The sequence below is a fragment of the Cupressus sempervirens genome, chromosome 2 (assembly GCF_028749045.1).
Source record: "Cupressus sempervirens isolate cs-2001-9-10 chromosome 2, ASM2874904v1, whole genome shotgun sequence".
Lineage (NCBI taxonomy): Eukaryota > Viridiplantae > Streptophyta > Pinopsida > Cupressales > Cupressaceae > Cupressus > Cupressus sempervirens.
Window position 1 is genome coordinate 773,948,782 of NC_143119.1, and position 24,093 is coordinate 773,972,874.

The window sequence follows — 24,093 nt, forward strand, 5'->3', positions numbered from 1 at the left end:
TAGTTTATACTTCTTTCTTAATTCGCAAAATAGTTAAGTTATTCTTACTTTTAGGAGTCTTTGTGCCCTAATTGTAAAGCTTTTTCATATAGAAGTATGACCGGACTCAGAGCCAAACCGGTACATTTTCAGCTAGCCTTTGAGGTAGTGAAGCTTTATCGGTATCACTGTTTCCAGCTCTTGATAGAAGTGTAGTTAGAGATTCACCCTACCCATTACTTGCTCCATGAGTAAGTGGATTCTTTCTTGAGAGATGAGAAGCAAGGATATTGGTAACACTCATTTTATAAAATCTCTCGACTTCTTGCTTACTTTAAGTTGATTCAAGAAACGGTGAGAAGGGCGAGCCTTCCCTTTAAGGTAGGAGAGACTCTATCTCACACGCTCTGGCTGTTTATCCTATTTTGCAACTAGATTTTTACCCAAAACTGTCAGTTGCAAAATATCCACCCAACATAACCCATTTTGCTAAAAACCTTATCACGTTGCAATCTTTGCTTCAAAGGCTTCTTTAGCTTCTGGCTTCCAATGAAGATATCATATTTGATATTTCTATTATGTTTTTGTTTATATTTTCATTCTATTTGTTTTTTTTGTTCCTACTTAATTACAATAATGATTAATTATAATTTTAGTTTATAAAGCTTTTAGTCGTTCTCCTTCAAATTGTTGACAAGAATAAGCCTACAATGGACTATATATATGAGGGCGCAGATAAGGCCGAGGACATTAGATCCATTTATGTTGAAATTAAGGTAAGCATTGTTCCATATGGAATATCATTGATCAATGATGGCACCTTTACCTTCACAAGCCCTTATATCAACTACCTATTTCCTAAACCTATCATTCCAGTTTCATCTAGATTGCAAAGGTAATGAGGAGGTTCTATGTGGGTTATACAGTCATAGCATGGATGGTATTTGATCCTTGAAGTAAAGAAAATATTTAAGATTGAGATCTATAGACCTGCCCAAAGAAACCTCTTTGTACAAGACACATGCACGATAACTCAAATGACATTGTAATCAAATCTATTAAAGACATAATTTAAGTAAACTCTGCTTTTTATGCTCATGTTGAACTTCAAACTCAAAGTTCAATAATGAGGTCAACATTTTTTTTTCTCATTTTATATGTATGATGGGAAATGTTTGGTGCTAAGGTGCCAAGTCTTTAGACAATTACAATTCATATCCTAAAGCAACCATGTGGTGCTTCAAGATACAAGCACAATTGGAGTACGTTTGAGCAAATCCACTCCAAGAAGTGCAATGGGTTTTTGGTGCAAAGATTAAATGATCTTGTTTATGTCTATTACAACCTTTGCCTTCATTACAAACAAATCATGGGCATACTTTTATCTCCCATCACTTAAGAGGAGGTTATTCACTAGTCAAATTGGATCAATCTGGTTGAGGATCCTCTCTTCAATGAGGAAGACCATTTATGGGTTGATCAATCAGATCTAAAGGCAAAAATTATAGCCACAGTAAAGGAGGAAGATAAAGTATGAATGGACTCCTTGGATGTTGTTCTCGTTGGTACATATGCAGATATCATGGCTGCATCGGTATGGAGGACCTTTCTCAAATGCCTATAAGAATTTGTCATACAAATGGATGTCAGAATGAGTGATACAAACCCTTTCAGCGATAAATCTATACATTACTTTCGCTATTTGTATTGATGCCATGTATTTCATAATCCACGAGTTTTTTATACACTTGACAATAGTCATAATATATTTTATCTAAAAATGTGGTTTCTTTGAGCTCAAATCTGCTTTTGTACTTCCAATTAGGTTTTATTTGATTAGTTTATTGTCAATAAATTTTATTTAATAAATGATGCTCATAGAAAGTTTTCAATCCTTTAAAATCTCTACATTTCATGGTTTTTTCAATTTCTTGAGCCTTTGCGAAGTCGAAGTCGAAGTCTTTCAATTATGCTCTCTCTTTGTTAGTCTTTGTCAGTATTAAATTTTATAGAATACCTTCTAAAAGGATGGCATATGTTGTAACCCTTTCATAAGGGTATTGTGTTTAAGTCATTTTGAATTTGATCTCACATCAATAATATTTGTGATGTTTGACTAGTCTTATATTTCACACAAAATTGCATGTGCCCTTCCTAAGTTATCGAATTCATCCAGAAGTAGAGCCACTCTTCGGTAGAATGACAGTAGAAGTGGGGCGTGAAATGCATGATATGGTACATGATGACAAGTTTTGAAGAAAAAGTCATTTTTTTTACATTAACTACATTTAGTAACCTATACAACATGGAAACATAAATAACACTACATGTGATCAGAATAATTTGTTTCACAAACACAAACCACAAAAACAATCAAACTATTCCCCCTTCCCATTATGCAATTGTGAATCTGATTTTCTTAGAAGGTACAGGATTGCAAAGGTGCCAGAAGGCAAAAACATGTACTACATGCTTTCAGGAGAACACTAGCTTGCATAAGAGAGTTATCGATCAAAGGAAAGTATTGTGTGATATTCTTTCCAGTTTTTTAAGAATTGTTTTCAAGTGTTTAAGACTTTTCTTAAACACATTTTAATTTTTTAATTGTTTTTAGTTGTTATTACACATGTATTGTCATCTTTTAAAATTTTCATATAATAACTATGTATTTAAAATGGCTACTAGTTCAAGTTTAGTGATCCTAGAGGTAGATAGGCCCTCGATATATGATCAAGCATCACCTCTATGGAAATATCATGATGATTGAAAACCTTTTCAAAGGTGGGGCTTGTCTTTGGCATTGTAGTCAATCAGGAAAAGAACTACACATGACCTATATCAAAAACAATTGAGGAACATTGGGCACCTGACCACTAACCATTCCTATAAATTTCTTTTATGGTTGGTTCTACCTAGAATAAATTGACATAACATAGATTCATCAGATTCTGAGTTAACTTTTTCCTAGGCACCCAGTTGGGCCTTCAGGTTGATTGTGTGATTCTTGAGTCAAGAACTCCTTTGTATCTTAGTCTGGAAATACCAAATTCAGGCTGGCTGCAGAACTAAACAAAATATTCAGAAAATGAGACTCTTAATTTGGTAAAATTTCAGGAGACCAGGCAAAGTAGATTTCAAATTTTCAATTCCTTGGAAGAACTGTAGATGGTAAAATCATTTCCACCCAAAAAACGGTTTCAGAATGCAATAGACATTATTGCAGGGTCTAGCACCAGTTATTTTTGCTTTTAAATTGTAAGTTTCTATACATAAAAAAATTTCCCAACAAAAGATCATAACCATTTGGAAAAGGTTAGACAGCGAGGAAGTAAGTCAACTAAAAGAAGAGAAATGAACAAACGACTCAGCAAGAAGCAAGTTCATAAACTTGAAGCCTTGCCACCTCTAGAACTGTACTCACCAATATTTTCAATACAAAAATACATAAAAGGTACAATGGTATAGGTAGTTTTTTAGGTCACTGCCACAGGAGATGCTGTCTTAGTTTATAATACCCATTATACAAGCATTCACTGGGGGATGGTTTTAGAATTTATCTTATATGCAGTTCAAATGAGATGTACAATGCTACCCTCTTCTGGATTTAAACTCATGACCACCACTTTAGAGTACAGAGATCTTTACCATGAGGCCAACTTAAACTTGTACATGTTAGAAGCTAATGAAATGACCCATACATGGCACTCAAGCTTTGATTTGTCCAAGACCAACTTATTCAAAAGCAAAATAGGATGAAAATACAGGAAGAGCAAAAGTATATGCTATCCATAGCTAGTTCTATTCACAACTAATCATATTGTTAATCACTTTCTATATTTAATCATGTGCTCTTATCAACCATGTTGCAGGGAGTTCAAGCATGAAAACTCACCGTTGGATAGTACTTTTTCAGCAGTCTTCCAGCCATGATCCTTAAGTAGAATAGCAAAAAGCGAGAACCCAACAGTGAAATTGTTGAATTAGGATTAGGCTGGAAGAGAGAAAAAAGAGCAGAAATGATAAATCAGAATACAGAAGCATCAAAAAACCTGCTATAGATAAATTTGTTAGGATTAGCAACAAGATAATTCTCTCTCTCTCTCTTTTTTAAATAAAGTTAAAATTGATAAGGACATACATTGGATGTCAAAGTACATTGCCATAGTCTATTCAAAATATTTCATTCTGCTAATTCCTAAAACATGGTGCTGTGCAAAGGTTTTTAAACATACTAGTGCTGCAAATATTTAAAATTTAAAACACTGTAGACAAGTTCACAAACTATTTACTTTCTTTACTGCAAATGAGACTTGCAAGAAGAGCCAATATAATTATGTCAGATTCAGCTGTCAATATGTTATCTCTGTATTGCAATAGACCATGCCAAATTTTTAATTAGACACAAGGATACAATGGAAAACATCAAATAAGTTAATAACATATAAACAAAATGGTTGAACAGAAAACTTCCTCTCATCTACTGATGTAATTCAAAGGACAACAAAAAAAAAATTGGTTATAATTCTACTTTAAAATAATATGTTAATATTAAAGAACATGTATGTAGGGGTATGCAATAGATTTAGCATGAACCTCTCATAAGTCCTTTTTGTAATGATCAATGATGTACAATCACGGCTTTCTTTGCCTTTGGCCACAATTCTCTTATGCCTGACTGTTAAAATACCGTTCTCATTGAGACTTAACGTGATACATATGTTAAACAGGGATCTTTTCTAGAGAATAATCTAACTTGTATTGTTCAGAACTAAATACTTGTTATGGATATATGCTTTTGATGTTTATCGATATTTCTGAATATGATAACAATGTAATTCTGAATTAGTCTGATTCCATAACTGAATGTTCGAACTACTAAATGTGATGACTGCTGTAACAATGCAATGCCTTTGTTATTGATCGATGTATTACATCAGTCATCGGTCACATATAAGTATGATGTCTGGGGGTCACAATCATGAAGGCTTGTAGCTCCCCCCGTGGTAAAATGCCACAGGGATTCACAGCCCTTCATGGTCGTGACACTCTTATACCATCGACTGGGTGTATCAGGCTAATGAAACTAATAACAGTTATGCCAATAGTTTAATATGAATCTGCCGATACTTGACATCCCTTTCAATATGTAAGTATATATAAATATTTTTTGATAAACAATAGTATATACAATTATATATATATATATAACAATAGAGTATATATATGCATGTGTGTGTGTGTGTGTGTGTGCATGCATTTGTATTATCACAAATATATATATATATTCATCAATATATTAAATTCATATTAATGATAAGAATGCTTCAATCAGAATGAACCTATAGTCTTAATACTCCCTCTTAGAAGAAAGAGAATTGAGAGCATACTACTTAGTAATGCACTTGTCTAAACCATTATCACTATTCTTGTCTAAATTGGAACTGAATCCAGCGATAACCACCATATCAAGAAATCAAGACATTCTAGGCTTTTAATCGAATATAGTCAATCTTGATACATCCGTCATCATGCATTTCAGCAATTTAGAGATACGTGACAATAGGTCAAACTATTGTTAAGATCGTCACCTTACACTAGTGACCTCGCCTGCATGAAAGATCATCACCTTTCTTGCCACAAAATATCCACAATATTGCAATTTTTTTTTTTCTAAATCAATAACAATTTTACATAATATTGAATTATAGTTTGGTTATACCAAGTTTGTTCCTGAAGTATTCAAATTTCAACCTTGCAAGAGGTTTGGTGAAGATGTCTTCCTTTTGTTCTTCAGTGCTAATGTACTTTAGTTTGATAACATCTTAGTCCACCATATCTCTTATATAGTGGTAAAGAATCTCTGTATATTTAGACCTGTTATGAAAAACTGGATTAACTGAAAGTTTAATGCAGCTTTGATTGTCACAGTGAATTATGGTGGATTCTAGTGGTTTTCCAAATAATCCGTATAAAAGTTTTCTTAGCCATACTACTTTGCATGCTCCCATACAAGCTACCATATATTCTGCTTCTGCAAAACTCTGAGCAATTGCTGATTGTTTTCTACTAAACCAAGATATTATAGCTGATCCAAGGCTAAAACAACACCTTGTTGTACTCTTACAGTCAATAGTACTATCTACCCAGTCAAAATCATAAAACCCTTGCAGTTGTAGCTTAGCATTATCATACTTCAATCCAAGTCCAATAGTTCCTCTTAAATATCTTAAAATATGTTTGGCAACCATTAGATGAATCCTAAGTACATAAGAGATCCAACAATTTGTCAACAGTGAGTAGGATCTACTGATTCTGAGTTTGTTGCTTCACTTTTAAGCTTACAAAGGTTAGCTTCCATTGGAGTAAATAGTGGTTTACAATCCACCATCTCAAATCTGGTCAATATATCTGTAGTGTAGTTTTCTTGATGTAATTTTCCTTCTGTCATACTTCTAGACCCAAAAATTAATGTAGGAGGCCTAGATCCTTCATGTCAAATTCAGCTATGAGATCCTATTTACACTTGGCCATAAGGTGATCTTCACTTGTTATCAACAAATCATCAACATAAAGAACGAGTATCAACATGTCATTATTAGATATTTTTAAGTATATATTTGGATCAGCTTCATTCTTGGAGTATCCCAATTTGAGAAGATAGTTGTCTATCCTCTCATACCAAGCCCTAGGAGCTTGCTTCAACCTGAAGAGGGCTTTCTTTAGTTTGCATACATATAGCTTTCGATCATGTGGAATGAATCCTTCAGGTTGTTCTATATATAGTTCCTCTTCAATGATGTCATTCAAGAAGGTTGCCTTTACATCCATTTGATGTATTTTCCATCCTTTAAATATAGCAATGGCAATTATCATTCTTACTGAAGTGTAATGTGCAACTGGAGCAAATGTTTCTTCATAATCAATTCTGGCCTTTTGAGAAAAACCCCTTGCAACAAATTTGGCTTTGTGTTTTTCAATGCTTCCATCAGGTGCATACTTGATCTTAAACAACCATTTTGAAGATACAACTGATTTGTCTTTAGGTCTAGGAACAATATCCCAGACATCATTTTTTAGAATGGATTGATATTCCTCTACCATTGCATCTTTCCATGCCTAACATTTTAAGGCCTCCTCAACATTAGTTCGTTCTGTTTTTGTGAGTTCTGTCATTAAGGCAACATCGCATTTTTTATTTCTTGTTTTCTTATTTTCTCTAGAAACCTCATCTGGTTCCACATTGTTCTCTTCAATCATTTTCCTTGCCCATAGTGGTCTTTTCTTGTGATTTAAAACTTCATCATTCTCAACATTAGATGCAAGTGTGTCTCTGTCTTCGGAAAAACTCTCCCTCAGATTTCTAGTTGAATTATCTTCTATAGTGTTCTCCCTCTGATTCTCAGTATTGTAATCATCTTCTATGATGAACTCCCTGTAATTCTCAGTTTCCTAGTCTTCTTTGTTTAAGGATGTTTTGAAAGTGACATCTCCATCAAACTTAACATCCCTACTAATTTCAATAGACTTCTATCTTGGAATATATATATACTCTGTATCCCTTTGTTACATCCCAAAATTTTGACCCATTTAAAAATAAATTATAGCCGTCGTGATGATTAGTTAAAACTATTGATTCCTCGTTCATGTGAAAAGGGTAGTTATATTTAACCATTTTTAGTTTTCATATGAACTTGAATGTTAACAATTACTATGTATAATTGCTTAATGATGATGGTAGCTAGTCGTTACTATCGATAATGGTAGTTAGCAGTTGCTTGTTCTTCTGAATGATGGTAGTTAACTTATTTTTTTACTAATATCTGTGTTATATGTTGATATGGATTTATCATGGAGTACTTGTTATTATTGTGGGAAATGTTGCACGGGTGGTTGCAGGAGCAAACAAAGGGGGGAAGCATTGCTTAACGGGATCTACGAAATGGGGCACTACCTAAGTCCATTTATCCGATTGACAGGTATGACCTCTAACTACCTTGGTAAGGACCTAGCGACTACATAACAGGGTACATACATTGGATATGCATGAGCTACTTGGACAACCAATAAAAATATTAAAATATTTAAACATAATCAAAATTTGTACCTCTAAATAGTTTATGTTGGTACTCTCATCATTTTATTATATACATATAAATACATATAAGTGTAAAAGTATGGTGCCACCATAGTATTAAATTATTCAAGCTCATCTCTATTAACATACATATACATACATACATATATATTGTGAAAGGATATGAAGATAAACTAATCTCCCAATTATGCACATATATAGATATGCGTATCCTAATAGGTATAACCTTGGACACAATAATAATATGATGACACCATTTGAAAATAATATATATATGTGCAAATATATATATATGTATAAAATTATAAATTATTCTTTTAATAAGGAGTCCTTCGAATTCTTTTTTCTTATAATTATAAGTCTATAAGAGACGATGAGTACACTTGGCATTTTCCTTCTTTTGAATCAGTGAACCAAGAAGCTGATAATCTTCTTGTAACTGTTATCAAGAGTCACGGCTTCTATTTGAGCCTTCCATATTGTTCTCATTTTATATAAGCTCGAGAGTATGTCTAGTAGCTAACATCGATATTGGTGTTCTTCTCATTCTTCCTTCTCATTGTTTTCTCTTCTTTTCATACGGCCAATATTGGGAAAGAGTCTGAACTTGTTGTTTTGCTAATAAGGACTCGACATTTTTTTTCTAAAACATGCTGGCAAATCCAAATTTGAGAACTGGCCAATTGGAATAATCAAGTTCAGTTCCATCATTGATCAGGTCATGTAAATAACTTCTTTTCCTTATTTTGATATATTTATTGCATCCGAATTTTAGATGCAAGGGGAGTTTCAGAATTTCCAATGTTCAATGCTTGACTCTAAAGTAGTTTAAGACTACCAAGTAGTCATTCGATCAATTTTACCCAGCTATCTAATCATATTGAATCTGAAACCCAATGCATATGTTATGTTATGATTCCACTTTTCGAATCAGCCTGTCTTTTATTTCTGAAATAAATTCTCTAATTTATTTTAAGAGAAGTCCTTGAGTCTCAAGGATGGCTTCATGCCAGTTCTAAAATATGATCTTCTATCAGCTGAGTTTCAGCAAATGAATTAATATCCTTTATGAACGGACACCCACGACTCACCCAGGCTGGTTGGCCAAGAGAGAGGGTGAAGAGGTGGAAAGGAAGTTTTGCAAAAACAAAGAATAGAAAATAGTATTGATACATTAACTTTATTTTTTATGAACTAATTATTAAGCTTATGCATGTCCAATCTACTTACCCTATAGTCAAGTCGAGCGGTGGTGATCGGGTATTAAAAACCCATCTAAATCCTTGGCCAAGGTCGTTAAAGGCATTCTTTCCTTCTATAGATCACATGATATCAATGGCGCTAGTTAATCACACATGCCCGTCTATTACTAAGCGGACATTCTAAACACCGGTATTGCTTAGATGGTTGGACTAATAGTGCCCCAAGTCTAGCCCCGGGGTAGGGAGAGTCTTTCTTATCAAAAAATTGTGTGGGGATTGATATGGTCCGCAATTGGGAAGTTAAGCCTAAGCTAATGCTTCTCCTCTTATCTGAAAGTCGAGGCTTGCACAACCATAACGAGACTCTCCAACTAGATTTTGTATGTTCCTCTACCATTCTTTACTATGCATTTATTTTCTCTTGTGAATATCGAATATCATAGAATTAATGTTAATGATTTAAGTTTTTTTTTAACTATGATAGAAATTAGTTATTTCAGTTGGTTGTTGTTTCAGTTGAATGTTAATTCAGTTAATTCACATGAAATGGAAATAAAGATGTTCACTTCGGTAAATTGGTTGAAGTGTTGTTTTCATATCTGTTCTTAATTCAAAATATAATTCTATCTTTTTAGTTAAGAAAATCCTTTTTTAACACCCTTTGTTGTTTCATTGTAGCCAACGAATATGTCTTTCTTTCCAAAAGGTTCTAATTTAGACCTTTTCTCTTTGGGAAAGTGAATGTAGACTAGACAACCGAAAATTCTCATATGACTAAGATCTGGTTTGCTCCCTATAAAGGCTTCTTCGAGAGTTATATTTTCTAATCTTACATGAGGGCTTCTGTTTTGAATGTATATTGTTGTACTTGTTGCTTCGGCCCAAAAGGACATAGGGATATTTTGATCATGAATCATGGCTTTTGCTACTTCTATAATAGTTCTATTTTTTTCTTTCTGCAACCCCATTTTGTTGAGGATTATAAGGTATTGTAGTCTCCCTCTTAATCCCAACAAAAATACAAAACTCTTTGAAGATGTCAAATGTGTAATCACCTCCATTATCTGATCTTAATGTTTTTATTTTCTTTCCACTGTGATTTTCCACTAGGGCTTTAAATTCTTTGATTTTTGTAAAACTTCAATAGATTCTTTAAGTTTTAGAAAGCATATCCAAGTTTTCCTAGAGTAATCATCAATGAAATCTTGTAATAGAAAACTCTTAAGAAGATAATGAGATAAAAGAACAAGCATTTATTAAAATATAAAGATAAAAGAGGTGCCACCACATTTAGGGCCAAAAAGGGAAAAGCGAATATTTTAGCAAGCATAATAAAGACAACCAAGAAGGTGTATCAAATGTAACAACTCAAATGCCAAAGGAACGATCAACATGTAGGAAATATCAAAACTTGCATCACCTCACTTACCAAGTAGACCAAAGAGACACTTATCAAGGTAACAAACATTCATTTGAGAACCTATTATATGTCTCGATAGTTTTCAAGTGCAGTTTATTAGTGCTCATGTTGATGTTGATACACTCACATGGAGGGAAGATACATGTTCTATATGAAGAAGGTCCGCACTTTGAGGCAAACTGTGAATTTAACTTCCCACTAATAGCTGATTTACTGTAATTTTACTTCATATTTACAGCCTATCTAAATAAATTTTTCCATCAGTTTCTGTCAATTCAGCAGGTTCAATGCTCAGAGAATTTCAGACTATGGCTATCCCAAATGGTATCGTCAGCTAGACTTTGCATGAAGCATTGTGGGATTGTATTTTGGTTTTAACAAGTTTCTAGAAATCATCATTGGTAGCTTCTACTAAATAGTGGGTTGGTCCCTAGAAAGTGTTCACACTTGTTGCTTTATAAAGATGCTTCGCTCATTACAATCAGTTTGAAGTGGGCCTTGAAAGACTGAAGATACTGTAAGTAATTTTAATCACTCTCTTGAATCTTCTTATTTTGGTCTAAATAGTTATTTAAGTATTCACATATTAGAAGACTTATCCCTTATAATACATGTATCTTTGTTATGGTTGATCTGATTCTAGTTATTAAACATGTTGCCATAAGTCATAAAGGGACTAAATCTATCATGGTTCTTGAGGAATGTGTTGGGTGGATATTTTGCAACCAGCAGTTTTAGATAAAAATCCAGTCGCAAAATAGGATGACCAGCCACAGCGTGTGAGACAAAGTCTCTCCTACCTTAAAGGGAAGGCTCCACCTTCTCACCATTCCTTGGATCAACTCAAGGCAAGCAAGAAGTCGAGAGATTTTGTAAAAAGGGTGTTACTAATATCCTTTCTTCTTAACTTTCAAGAAAGAATCCGCTTACTCGTGGAGCGAGTAATGGGCAGGGTGAATCTCTAACTACACTTCTATCAAGAGCTGGAAACAGTGATATCGATAAACCTTCACTAACTCAAAGGCTAGCCGAAAATGTACCGGTTTGGCTCTAAGTCTGGTCGTACTTCTATATGTAAAAGCTTTACAATTAGGGCACAAAGACTCCTAAAAGTAAAAATAACTACTATTTTGCGAATTAAGAGAGAAGTATAAGCTACAGAGAAAGCTTCTAGCTATATATTTTGAGATAACCCTGACAGGTTATTGCTTTCTCCAGCACCAAAAATAACTCTTTATTCTTCAAACAATCGAGCTCTGATACCACTATAATGACCCTCACCAAGAGTTATTAAAAAAAATCCATAAAATACTAACAGCCTTGCCTATACGTGGTCTCTCTTTAACCTTGGCAAGAATATGTGATACAACTCCCCAACATAAAGACCACTAAAGTATGCAAACATGAACCACTGTAATACTGATCAGAAACAATAATATGGCACATTAGATTGGCATTAACTTACAGTTTGCTGAAGCATTTGTGCCTGCTTTAATCCACCTATACGGAGACATTCCAGGGAGCCATTTTGTCACAACAGCAAGGTCCTGACGCCATTCATGCTCATAATACCAACAATTCACAGCTCGTGCAAGATTTACTGCGCCCTGAGTAGGCTGACTCCAGATATTTACTCTCCCATTAGCAATCAGCAAAGTACAAGGGCACAATATTGGAGACCACTCAATGAACTGTACAAAATCACATGGAGCATCTGCAGTTACATTAAAAACTGTGTGTTCGGTGGGACGCTCTGGACTCACAAGATGAACCGGTATCCAAAATGGTGGTTGCACATTGGAGCTTGGCAGCCGCTTCCTCCTACTCTGCAACTCGTAAGACAGGGTACCAACTCTGCCGATCAAAACTTAATCTCCACACACGTTCCTGGAATATGCGAAAACCTCCAACAGAATGTGAAACCCGCGTGAAACTCGCAGTCGCTGGCAATGGGTTTGTATTGCTGAGACGGCGGTTACTTGCTGCACAAGACTCTAATGCTTCCGTCCAGGCCCTAACTTGTCTTTGACCTGCCGCAAAGAATTGATAAACAACTCGCCCCTTTGTCGTTTCCGCGATGTCCACTGGACGCGTTTCGGGGGTCGCGAAAATTGCTCCAAAAATCTCTGCGTTTTCTTTAACTCCCAAACAGGAACTGACGGTCGAATCTCGCGAAGATGATCAATGCCGAAGGAGATACCTCTGGTTTCAGCCAGTCCCAACTCTGTCTTCGGCAGGGATGTCAACAAATGGAGTCGGGTTCGGTTTTTTCTTCGTGATCGGAAGACAATGCAATTAATATCATCGAGACAGTGGTTGATTCCTGACGGAAATACTGGAGCGGGCTTGAAGCTGCACAGAGCTGCAGCGGCGGTTATTTCCCCTTCAACACCCACGACTTCCCTTTTCCCACAAATATTTCGACCCTTATCTAGTTTCAGAATCTCCAAAGATGTGATAGCGCATTCGATTATGATGATAGCGCAAACTGTATATATTGTCCACAGCCCACGAATTCCTCTGTGGAATTATCTAATTTTCTTGAATGGTGTCGCCTTATAAGATGATATCTTACGGCTCCAAACCTCGGATATGGAAATGCTAGTTGACAAGATATTTTGGGAAGATTCGTTCTTTGACCCCTAATCCGCTCACACTGAAACTTCCTTAATCAGCAATCGTGCTACTCCTGAAACCTGCTTGATACCAGACTTTTCAAGTGTGCTATCAATCTGATAATCTGTACCAAATCCTTCCCAAAGCAGTGCTGTACGAACCACCAATGATTGCTCCGATGAAATGACTGAATGTCACCTCCAATCTGCAATAATTCAGATGATATTTCACACCCTCAAAATTGCGCACCAATTGAGAGTTATCGTTCTCAATGGCCAACTGTGACAATTGCGAAAACCCTAAGTTCCACAATGCACCTGTGATTGAATCACAATCTGAAAACAAGAGAGATAATCAACTGCCTGCTTCGAATGGAGCCCCGGGGTGCCTATTTATTCTTTTCCCTCCATCCTCTCCAGAGACTTCTAGAACCTTTTTGATCTTATCCCTTGAGTGACTTTATTAAATATTTTCCAAGTCACTTTATTAAATATAAAGTTATCTTTTAATAACTATTTATTTAATTAAAATAACTAATTAGTCGTCCTTGGACAACCATTAATTAAATTAATTAAATCGAACTGTCACCAAAAATTGGGGACATGACATATTTCCACAACCACTCCTAGTCAAAGCTTCAGCTCCAATTGCTTCTTAACTCTTTTCTATTCAATTCATGAGATACAATTACCAATAACACAAGATAACATGAATCAAAGACAACTTGGATGAATTATAGACAAAGCTTACAATTCACACAAATAACAATCTCACTTAATCAAAGTTAAGTCTCAAATGCTCCTTTGTATTCACGTTCTCTCAAAATAGTGCTTACACAAACAAAATTCTGCTAGCACAATTTCTCCAGAGCTCTCTTGCATAAAAGATAATGATAATTTTACAATGAGGGGGCACTCCTTTATATAGGCACAGGAGTTGAGAAAAAGATAAAGGAAAAAGTGGGAGCAACTCAATCAACTTTGACTTGGTCTAACTATAGGAGAAAAAATAAGGTTACATGCAACTCGCATTACATCCTTTTACGTACATGTAGCTAGCATTACATGTAACTATGCTTTTTCATGTAATGTGTTCTTTACAACTACAAACATGAAAGAAGAAGAAGAAGAAGAAAGACAGAAAAGAATTGAAACAATCCTAGGGATCGTTCTGAAGGGCCTTGTACTTGGCAATGCAATCCCGGATGATCACAAGATCGGAAGTTCTTGTACTTTGTACCACTACATTCACTTTGATAACCATGTTGTTGCATCTTTTGATAACCTCTGACTTTGACGAATTGTCCACTGTCATTTGAAAACTTGATGTGATTTAGCTTTTTTTGCTCAAGTTGTCATGAATTTTCCTTTGTGGATCAGCAGAAATTGGAGTCTTTGACAATTTGAAAACCTTCTCGATGATGTCCAGATATAAACTCGGAACAACTTTCCATCAGCACCTTTGCTTCTTCTTTTTTGAAGTAAAGTGTTTGGCACATGGGAATGCATGCTGTTGGAAATTGCTGATTTTTAAAAAAGTGACTTGGGCTTTGAAGATGTCATTGCACAGAAAATGGATTACATGTAAATGCAACATGCAACAAGGGATGCAAGAATGAGATCGAATGCAAAGGAGGATGGAAGATGCACTTTATATGTAAGTGTGAACGAAGGATGAGATGAGAAACTTGGAAAGATGCAAAAACATGTATTTTCTCATTGAGACGCAAATGCATATGGAGGAATGGAAATGGAAAATGGGATTACGTGCATGTGTGAATGGTGAATAAGATGAAAAACATGTAATTGCATTTGTCAAATGAAAAGTGAAGTGTTGTGACATGGAAAATGGAAGTGAAACGTGATGATGCTTTCGCATGAAGTGAAACAAAAACAAGTTCTTGGGAAAGAACTTGCAATTTTTCCAAAGTGGAAAAATCCGGCAAGCACAAAATACAAAAACTTAAAAGAAAAACGTACCTTTGAAAAGTGACTCAAAAATGTCAATATGCAATGCACTTCAACTCTCAAATTCGAATTTGGAAATTGGGAAAAAACCAAAAACAAGAAAATGAACAATTTATTCATTTTTTTTTTAAATGCACTTTCCATGGCATTGATTTCAACAACTAGCAATCATCAAGTAATAATGTGCATGGAAATAGCAAGATAAGCACAAATTGATGAGCAAGTTTGAAAATGTCCACTTACTTGGAGGTTAAAGAACCAAAATAGCAAGTTTTATAGACTTGAAGACCAATTCTTCCTCAAATCCATTTTTTCAAACAACTTCTCGACTTTTTTCGTACTTGCATTTAACAAAAATTAATGAGCAATGAAAAGTCGAATTTGACATGAAAGTAACAAATAAATGGTCTCCAAAGACAATATCATGCATTTAAAACTCAAAAAAAATCCCTCTTGATCAAAGATATGGGCTGGAAATGCCTTGTTTTGAGTTTTTTGAACAAAAACATGACTTTTTTATGCAAAAACCTGAGCCGTTTTTGCAAAAACGTAGTCAAAAAATGCATGTTTTTGAGTCATTTTTGACTTGTGAATACAAAAATGACTTCCCCAAATGCATATACATGGATCAAAATGCATAAAAGTGGATTTAAACCCCAATTTTCCGGGCATTTCAAGCAAAAAAGTGATTCATAAAAAGACATGAAACAAAAACGTTTTTGTAATGATCCCATCTTTTGGCCTTCATGTTCTCCAAAATCTAAGTGGAGGATAAGAAAAATTAAAGTCATTCAATTAAAAAATTAAAAGGTGACTTTGTATTAAAAGCTTCTAGGGTATGTATTAATTATTGGAAGGATGAAAGCCTCTCGTGATTTAATTAATTATTGTCAGGGACGAATTTCTAGGGTATGCATTAATTATTGGAAGGAGGAAGCTTCTAGCTCTTGCAATTAATTAATGTTCTAGTTCCTTCCAGAAGGATGAAGAAAAGGATAAATAGGGCTGAAAGTCTCATTGTTGAGCATGGGATTATTGTATTAGATGATTATGACTTGCATTTGATAAGAGCTTGGATGTGTGAATCACACTCCTTTTTTGGCAATAGAGGACGTTCATTCTTTGTTGTAATATTCTAGACGTCATTCCCTTAGGGTTTGGCCTTTGGAATACATCTCTTTGTACTTGATTGCAACATTTTTAGAATTAATATAATTTCAGCAGTTGATTCAGCTTTTGGGCATTCCTAGGTGTCCATTACAGTGGTATCAGAGCTTGATTACAAAGTGTTTCACGAAGTCATAACCAGTAGGTGCCCATTACAGTGGTATCAAAGCTTGATTACAAAGTGTTTCACGAAGTTATAACCAGTAGGTGCCCATTACAGTGGTATCAGAGCTTGATTACAAAGTGTTTCACAAAGTTATAACCAGTAGGTGCCCATTACAGTGGTATCAAAGCTATTAGTCCTGCCATGCTGTGAAGTTCTTATAGGAAATTTGGAACAGCGAGATAAAGGGAAAAGAGTTTAACAAAATGTATACTAGTCCAGATCAAGAAAATGTAATGCTTAGGTTACTTAGTTCATTAGAGGAGGGGCAGCGGATGCAACAGGAGCATAATAACTGAATGGATATGATGTTGCAACTTATGGCTAGACAGATGGGCATCAATATTGAAGATTTGTATGTTGCTCCAGTGCAGAAAGAAGTTGTTTCATCAGGTGGGATTGAGACACATATAGAGCCACCTAGCTATGATGCTGGTGATATGGAGTCCATTGATGTGGGATTAGAAGAATGCAAGGATACTATCATATCAGCAGCCACTTCTATGTCAGTTGAACCATCCAACGAGGAGTTTGGCAGTATGCATGTGGTTGTAGATGTGTCATCTGATGATAGTACACTTGTTATTGCTAATGAAGTGAGCAATATAGTGACAGAGTCATATTATACTATCGATCAACAAAGTGTTAATGTTCACTCTTGGGATAGTACTATGTTCAACATGGATGCAACATTGTCTTATGACAATCTAATGTTCGAGGCTGATGTTGATCATTCACTTGAGTGGAGTTGGGCTCAGTTTTCACCATCTACAAAGATTCAATTTTGTGTTGCAGCAGTTGGGAGGAAGAGGTTTCATAGATCTTCTATGGAGCCGCCTTCTGGTGACATCCAAACTTATACTTCTTCAGCACAAGTTTTGAGAGCTAACTTGCAAGACATGTGTTTGGTCTTAATGATGTTCATTTGCAGTTTTTTTAATGTCCATATGGATATCACATACTACTTCAATTGGGATCCAGCTGGAGGTTGGAGTTCATTATGTTACTTAATTGATTGAGGACAAGCAATTTCAAGGAGGGCAGATTTGTAATGATCCCATCTTTTGGCCTTCATGTTCTCCAAAATCTAAGTGGAGGATAAGAAAAATTAAAGTCATTCAATTAAAAATTAAAAGGTGACTTTGTATTAAAAGCTTGTAGGGTATGTATTAATTATTGGAAGGACGAAAGCCTCTCGTGATTTAATTAATTATTGTCAGGGAGGAATTTCTAGGGTATGCATTAATTATTAGAAGGAGGAAGCTTCTAGCTCTTGCAATTAATTAATGTTTTAGTTCCTTCCAGAAGGATGAAGAAAAAGATAAATAGGGCTGAAAGTCTCATTGTTGAGCATAGGATTATTGTATTAGATGATTATGACTTGCATTTGATAAGAGCTTGGATGCGTGAATCACACTCCTTTTTTGGCAATAGAGGACGTTCATTCTCTGTTGTAACATTCTAAACGTCATTCCCTTAGGGTTTGGCCTTTGGAATACATCTCTTTGTACTTGATTGCAGCATTTTTAGAATTAATATAATTTCAGCAGTTGATTCAGCTTTTGGGCATTCCTAGGTGTCCATTACAGTTTTGGCTTCTAAAGTTGAAAATCTGTATCACAATGTAATGAAAACCACTTAAAATGCCAAATAGATTTCAATTGGAGCAAAAACATGTATTAAAAATGGATTTTTTTGAAAAAATTTCCAAAAATGTGCACTTAGAGGGAGTTTGGAAAAACATTTTTTAGCAAGATAAATCCATTTTTGATGTTAGAAAATCCATTGCCAAGCAAAAACGACTCTAATGGAAGAAATCTCATGGAAATCCATTAAGAAAATCTCAAGTTAGGAGCAAAAATGAAGGTATTTGGAGTTTTTCTTCAAAAACATGCCCTAGGATTGATCTCCAAAAACAATTTTCAGCATGCTAAATCCATTCTTGATGCAAAGAAAATCATTGCCAAGGAAAAACATCTTGAATGGAGAAGATTTCAGGCAATTCCACCAAGAAAATCTCAAGTTATTGGCAAAACCGGATTCTTGGAGGCCAAATGCATGTTTTCCTCTCAAAATCGGACCTTTTGGGATGCATAGCATATTTTAAAACATGCTTTCCTTCCAAATCGGACCTTTTTAAGTACAATGCATGTTTTAAAATATGCTTCAAGTGAAAATAGGACCTTTTTAGGTAATCTTAGTAAATTTTATTAATTGAAAAGGACTATTCATCAAAAAAATAGGACCTTTTTGGGTGCAATGCATATTTTAAAATGTGCTTTCAAGTGAAAATCGGACCTTTTGGAGAGGAATGCATATTTTTAAATGCATCTCACTTTTTAGATGCATAAGCATGAAAACTCCACTTTGCATGTCATGGCATCAAAAAGGTCCACTTATGGTGAACTTTTGATATAATGACATGAAAAATGTCCACCAAAGTAGACTTTATATGCAATGGCATGTAAAAAGTCCACTTTTGATAGTTTTTTATATGTAATTGCATATAAAATGTCCACTTATGAAGTCTTTAAGTCATTTAATTCACTTAAAATTATAAAAATGTACAAAATGAGTCAAAATTAATACATAAACATCATTTTAAATTAACATTTAAATAAGTATTTGATTTTTAAAACCAAACATTTAAAATGAAACTATATAGTTATATAGTTACTTTAAGTGAAAAATTAAAAAGTAACTCAACTTAAAATTATAACATAAGTGCACTATAGTCACTTTAAGTTATCAATTTAAAGTAAAAGTAACTTAAAAACATAAAAAAAAGTGAGTATAATGTTATATTTTTCAAAAAGTGAATGTCAATTTGAAAATATAACATCATATTTTTAATTTGTGTTGTTGCACCTAAAATGTCTGCTTTTGAGGCACTAAAATGGACATAACTCTTGATTGATAACTTCGATTGACCTCTAGGTTAGACCGAATCAAAGGGAAAAATGAAAAGCATGATATGAGCAAAACCAAAGGACTAAAAACAAGCAAATGCAAACTCAAAAACAAAGAAAGGACAATGAAGGCTTCAAAAATAAAACAAAGGCTCGACAGAAAGCAAAACAAAAAAGACTTGACGAAGGCCTTCAGTAAAACAATTTGATATTTGAATTGAAATGGATCAATGGATCAACGTTAAACAATTAAATATCAAATTCAAGCTTAGAGAAATGCGAAACTAGCTTGGAAAAGTTTCGTGTTATTACTAACATTTTGTGATGATAAAATGCAGGACAACAGAATGAACTATGGAATGGAGTGGAAATGTTAAAATGATGTGGTACGCATGTTGCAAGAGGTTACCATGACTCATTGCAATAACATGACCATTCCCTCCAAATGGTGATTAAGGCCCTTGTTATTAAGAAAAACACCACAAGAACATGATTCTATGACAATGCAAAGGCTTGTCATGGACTTCGTATTTCACTTTTTGGCTCCATTCAACATTTTTAACAAATGGTTGTATTCGTGGTTACTCTTGTATATAAGTGAGGCATTATGAGATCTTATGCATAATGGTAAATCCAACTAGAAGGTGAGAATGAGCTTCTACCTACTTTGACAATAATTATGTCATGCCTGGTTTATCATGACTATATTTGGCAATTTTTTTACCTTTGGTAAAGGAAGTTGCACTAATACATTTGGCAGTGTTTTGCGACGTCAATGTGTATTTGGCATTTTTTTTGTCTTATAACCCAACAACGTCACAATTGCGACGTCATCGGGTTATAAGACAAAAAAAAAAAAGGGCAAGTTGCTCACAATGTTTAAGAGAGCGCCCAATGAATCAGATCTCCCAAAGCAAAAAAACCCCTTAGGGCCGGACTCTAAGCACAGCTTATCTGCCCACGATCGATTCCAGGAATGAAAGATGGTACTGTTCGAACTGCTCTTGATACCGGATGTGGGGTGCGTAACTTTCTCTTGTTTATCTAGCTATATACTTGTGGAAATAGAGCATAACTAGTTTTATACAATGTCTCATCTGTACTACTATTTTCTTCAAGCTTTCCAAAACGTTCTCGATAGAGTTCTCGATATGGCTCTCCAAAATGTTTGAAATAGCAAATGTAAATGCTTTTACCTCATTTTCGACCACAACTCCTTTTTGAGAAGTGGGTTTGTAACTCAACAGCTTCACATCAGACATGGGCTGAGAAGCTAAACCAAGATTTGATATGAGAAACTGGCAAAACATTAGAATAATAAAAGCAAAGAAGGGCTTCATTATTAAAATGTAGCTTCACACTGTTGCTTACAATGGAAACCAAGCTCTGAAACCTTCGAAAGAGTTCCAAGACAATCAGAAATACTTCTCTTTTGCAAAAAAAGATTTCAGAGGGAGAAATGTGATAATATGAGTTTTTGTTGATTGAAAATAAGCTATCAAGCAGAGGGTATTTAAAGACGTGGAGGTCTAAATTTCAGTGCTCTTTAAAGTTGGATGAAATATAAAAACTATTAAATATTACTTGATGTTTTCACTGACTATTGGAAATCGATTCAATGGTTGTAATGTGAGCTTGATACACCAAATATCATCCCATCTATAATGGGCTTTATCTATCTTCATCTTTACGATTGGGGGCATTTATTCCTCCAAGGTAGATTTGGTCTTCCACTACCTCATTTAAAAGAAAAATATTTTCCTTCAATTATTGATCCACACACATTCCCCACATGCCATAAATTTCAGCAATTTGAACACTCCTTCACTCAAATCTATTTCTAAATGTTGTGAATTCAAAATTAAAGATTTAACAACTTTGAGAGAACAATGTGGATGTAAAAGGGATTTTATGTATGGCTAGGGGTGAGAATTCCTTAAACTCAAATCAGCTATAAAAAATTAAGAAAAAAAATATCGACATTGATTTGAGATGAAAAACTACATATTGAAACCCTTACTCAACATTGACACGTCTCAAATCAATTGAAGCAATGAAAACTTTAAAACATTATGAAATTCAAGCCAAAAATCATATATTTAAATGCCTTACAATGTAAAGAAAGCAAAAACCTATGCTTGAGGTTAGCCTCTTTGAACTTGGAGAGTCGAGGATTTTATTCTCCATCACCTTCATTAACATCACCACAATCTCTTCAACACACTTAGTGACAACCTAATCATTATCAATGATTAAGAAAATTTATCATAGAGCTTGTCAATGAGCTTGCAAAATGGTAGTGCAGAGGATTTTAGAAAATCATGCATGTTGACTTTAACTCATAGGAGGACAAAAATCTAAGTCACATACATCTCAAGAGAAGGGGATGTTGAATTCCCTGGGAGATTGTGCAAACTTGAGCACATAGAGGCAAAGATATTGCACAATCTTTTTTTACAAAAAGTCATGCCAGACACAATAATAAATAATCAAGGGAAGATACATACATATTGTTTGGTATTGTAGCATAAATTAATTTCATTACATAATCATATTCTTTATAGAGGTGTTAGAGGATGAGTAGATAATAGCTATTCATATTACTTCTAATTTGTGCTTAAGTAGTAAAAGTGAATGATGACAATCCTGAATACCCAAAGTTGGATGGAGACAGAACGTGGTAGTGAACACCTTATTCCTACTGGCACAATAGATGTGCCACCAAGATTGTACTCCCCCACTGCGCCTTCAAATTTTCTTCCATGGTCACCAAGGGAAATGTGTGTATCATTTTCTCTTAAGATCTGTTTGGCTGTAGGAAAAAGAATGTGGGAATAGGAATGCGTATTCTAGAATTATTATTCTAGAATAGAAAATAAGAATACATATTTCTATTCTTGTTTGGTTGAGACAAAATTTGATAGGGAATTCACAGACCCAAAAATTTATAGTTTCTAAAAAATATAAAATTGAAATAGGAACACATATTCCAATTCCACCTATTTAGGTAGAATTACAAATGGTCAATTTTACAACAATGTTTTTTCCAATTTGCAATATCCTCCTCTTCACATGCATAAAACAGAAATGAAAATGTTATAATCTATCATAACAATGGTCTTTATGTAATGCGTATACTACCATAGTCCATACACAATTTTGAAAGACTACAATCAAAATCTAGACACCAAAGTGATGTCCAATTATAGATTAATCAAAAACAAGGCTTTTCAAATTACTCGTAGGTCATTAAGATTATAGATTTTATTTTTAAGAATTTTTTAGAATTTTTGTTTCTTATCCACCAAAGCTATATTCACGTATAGAATCTTGTGAAAACAATTATTATACAATCCACATAAACTTTTCAGAGAAGGTAACAATATAAACTTTTCAGAAGTCACCCATGGCTTAAACTTTTCAGAGAAGGTAACAATATAAACTCAAAAGACTTGATTGGTCTTCACCAAGAGTGCACGTCCCAAGATGATCACACAATATAATAAAATGACTCCATTGGCCAACATGCCAAGAGGGTGGATCTCAATAGCATTTAAACAGCAACGATGAGTATATATCAAATCTCCGAACCAGATAATAACAAAGCATTATCAACAACAATATGTCAACAAATCAATAACTAGATAATTTATGTGCTTTTTCATGACTATGTTTGACTCACATAATTGTGATCTCTCTAGCACTATCATGTCATTTAATATGTCTTGCTAAAACTTGTAAATTTTGTTCCTTTATATGTTTTGAAATTGCTGTTAGGCCTTGTAGCTTGTATGATTTGATTGCTGGAGAGCTTCTACAGCTAAGCAAGAAGGCCATTTCACGAGTTCTATAGCCGTGCGCTCGGGTATGAAAATTGCATATTTTTTAATCTAATGTATATTTTAACTAGACTTGTAGCTTATATGTTTTGAAATTGCTGTTAGGCCTTGTAGCTTGTATGATTTGATTGCTGGAGAGCTTCTACAGCTACGCAAGAAGGTCGTTGCACGAGTTATATAGTCGCGCGCTCGGGTATGAAAATTGCATATTTTTTAATCTAATGTATATTTTAACTAGACTTTTAGCTTATATGTTTTGAAATTGTTGTTAGGCCTTGTAGCTTGTATGATTTGATTGTTGGAGAGCTTCTACAGCTAAGCAAGAAGGTCGTTGCACGAGTTATATAGCCGCGTGCTCGAGTATGAAAATTGCATATTTTTTAATCTAATGTATATTTTAACTAGACTTTTAGCTTATATGTTTAGAAATTGCTGTTAGGCCTTGTAGCTTGTACGATTTGATTGCTGGAGAGCTTCTACAGCTAAGCAAGAAGGTCGTTGCACAAGTTATATAGCCGCGCGCTCGAGTATGAAAATTGCATATTTTTTAATCTAATGTATATTTTAACTAGACTTTTAGCTTATATGTTTTGAAATTGCTGTTAGGCCTTGTAGCTTGTATGATTTGATTGTTGGAGAGCTTCTACAGCTAAGCAAGAAGGTCGTTGCACGAGTTATATAGCCGCGCGATCGGGTATGAAAATTGCATATTTTTTAGTGGCTTAATGTTGTAAGG

The 24,093-nt window shown here is 34.5% G+C and overlaps 1 protein-coding gene across 2 annotated transcripts in view; it reads right to left on the reverse strand.

The window, feature by feature from the left end:
• Positions 1-24,093, reverse strand: part of LOC149575760 (DNA photolyase) — a 194,320-nt gene that overhangs the window by 11,286 nt on the left and 158,941 nt on the right. For both annotated transcript variants that reach the window (XM_089815549.1, XM_089815548.1), the window contains exon 10: positions 3,872-3,970. In XM_089815549.1, coding sequence (XP_089671675.1) covers positions 3,872-3,970 — 99 coding nt within the window. The remainder of the gene's footprint in view (positions 1-3,871; positions 3,971-24,093) is intronic.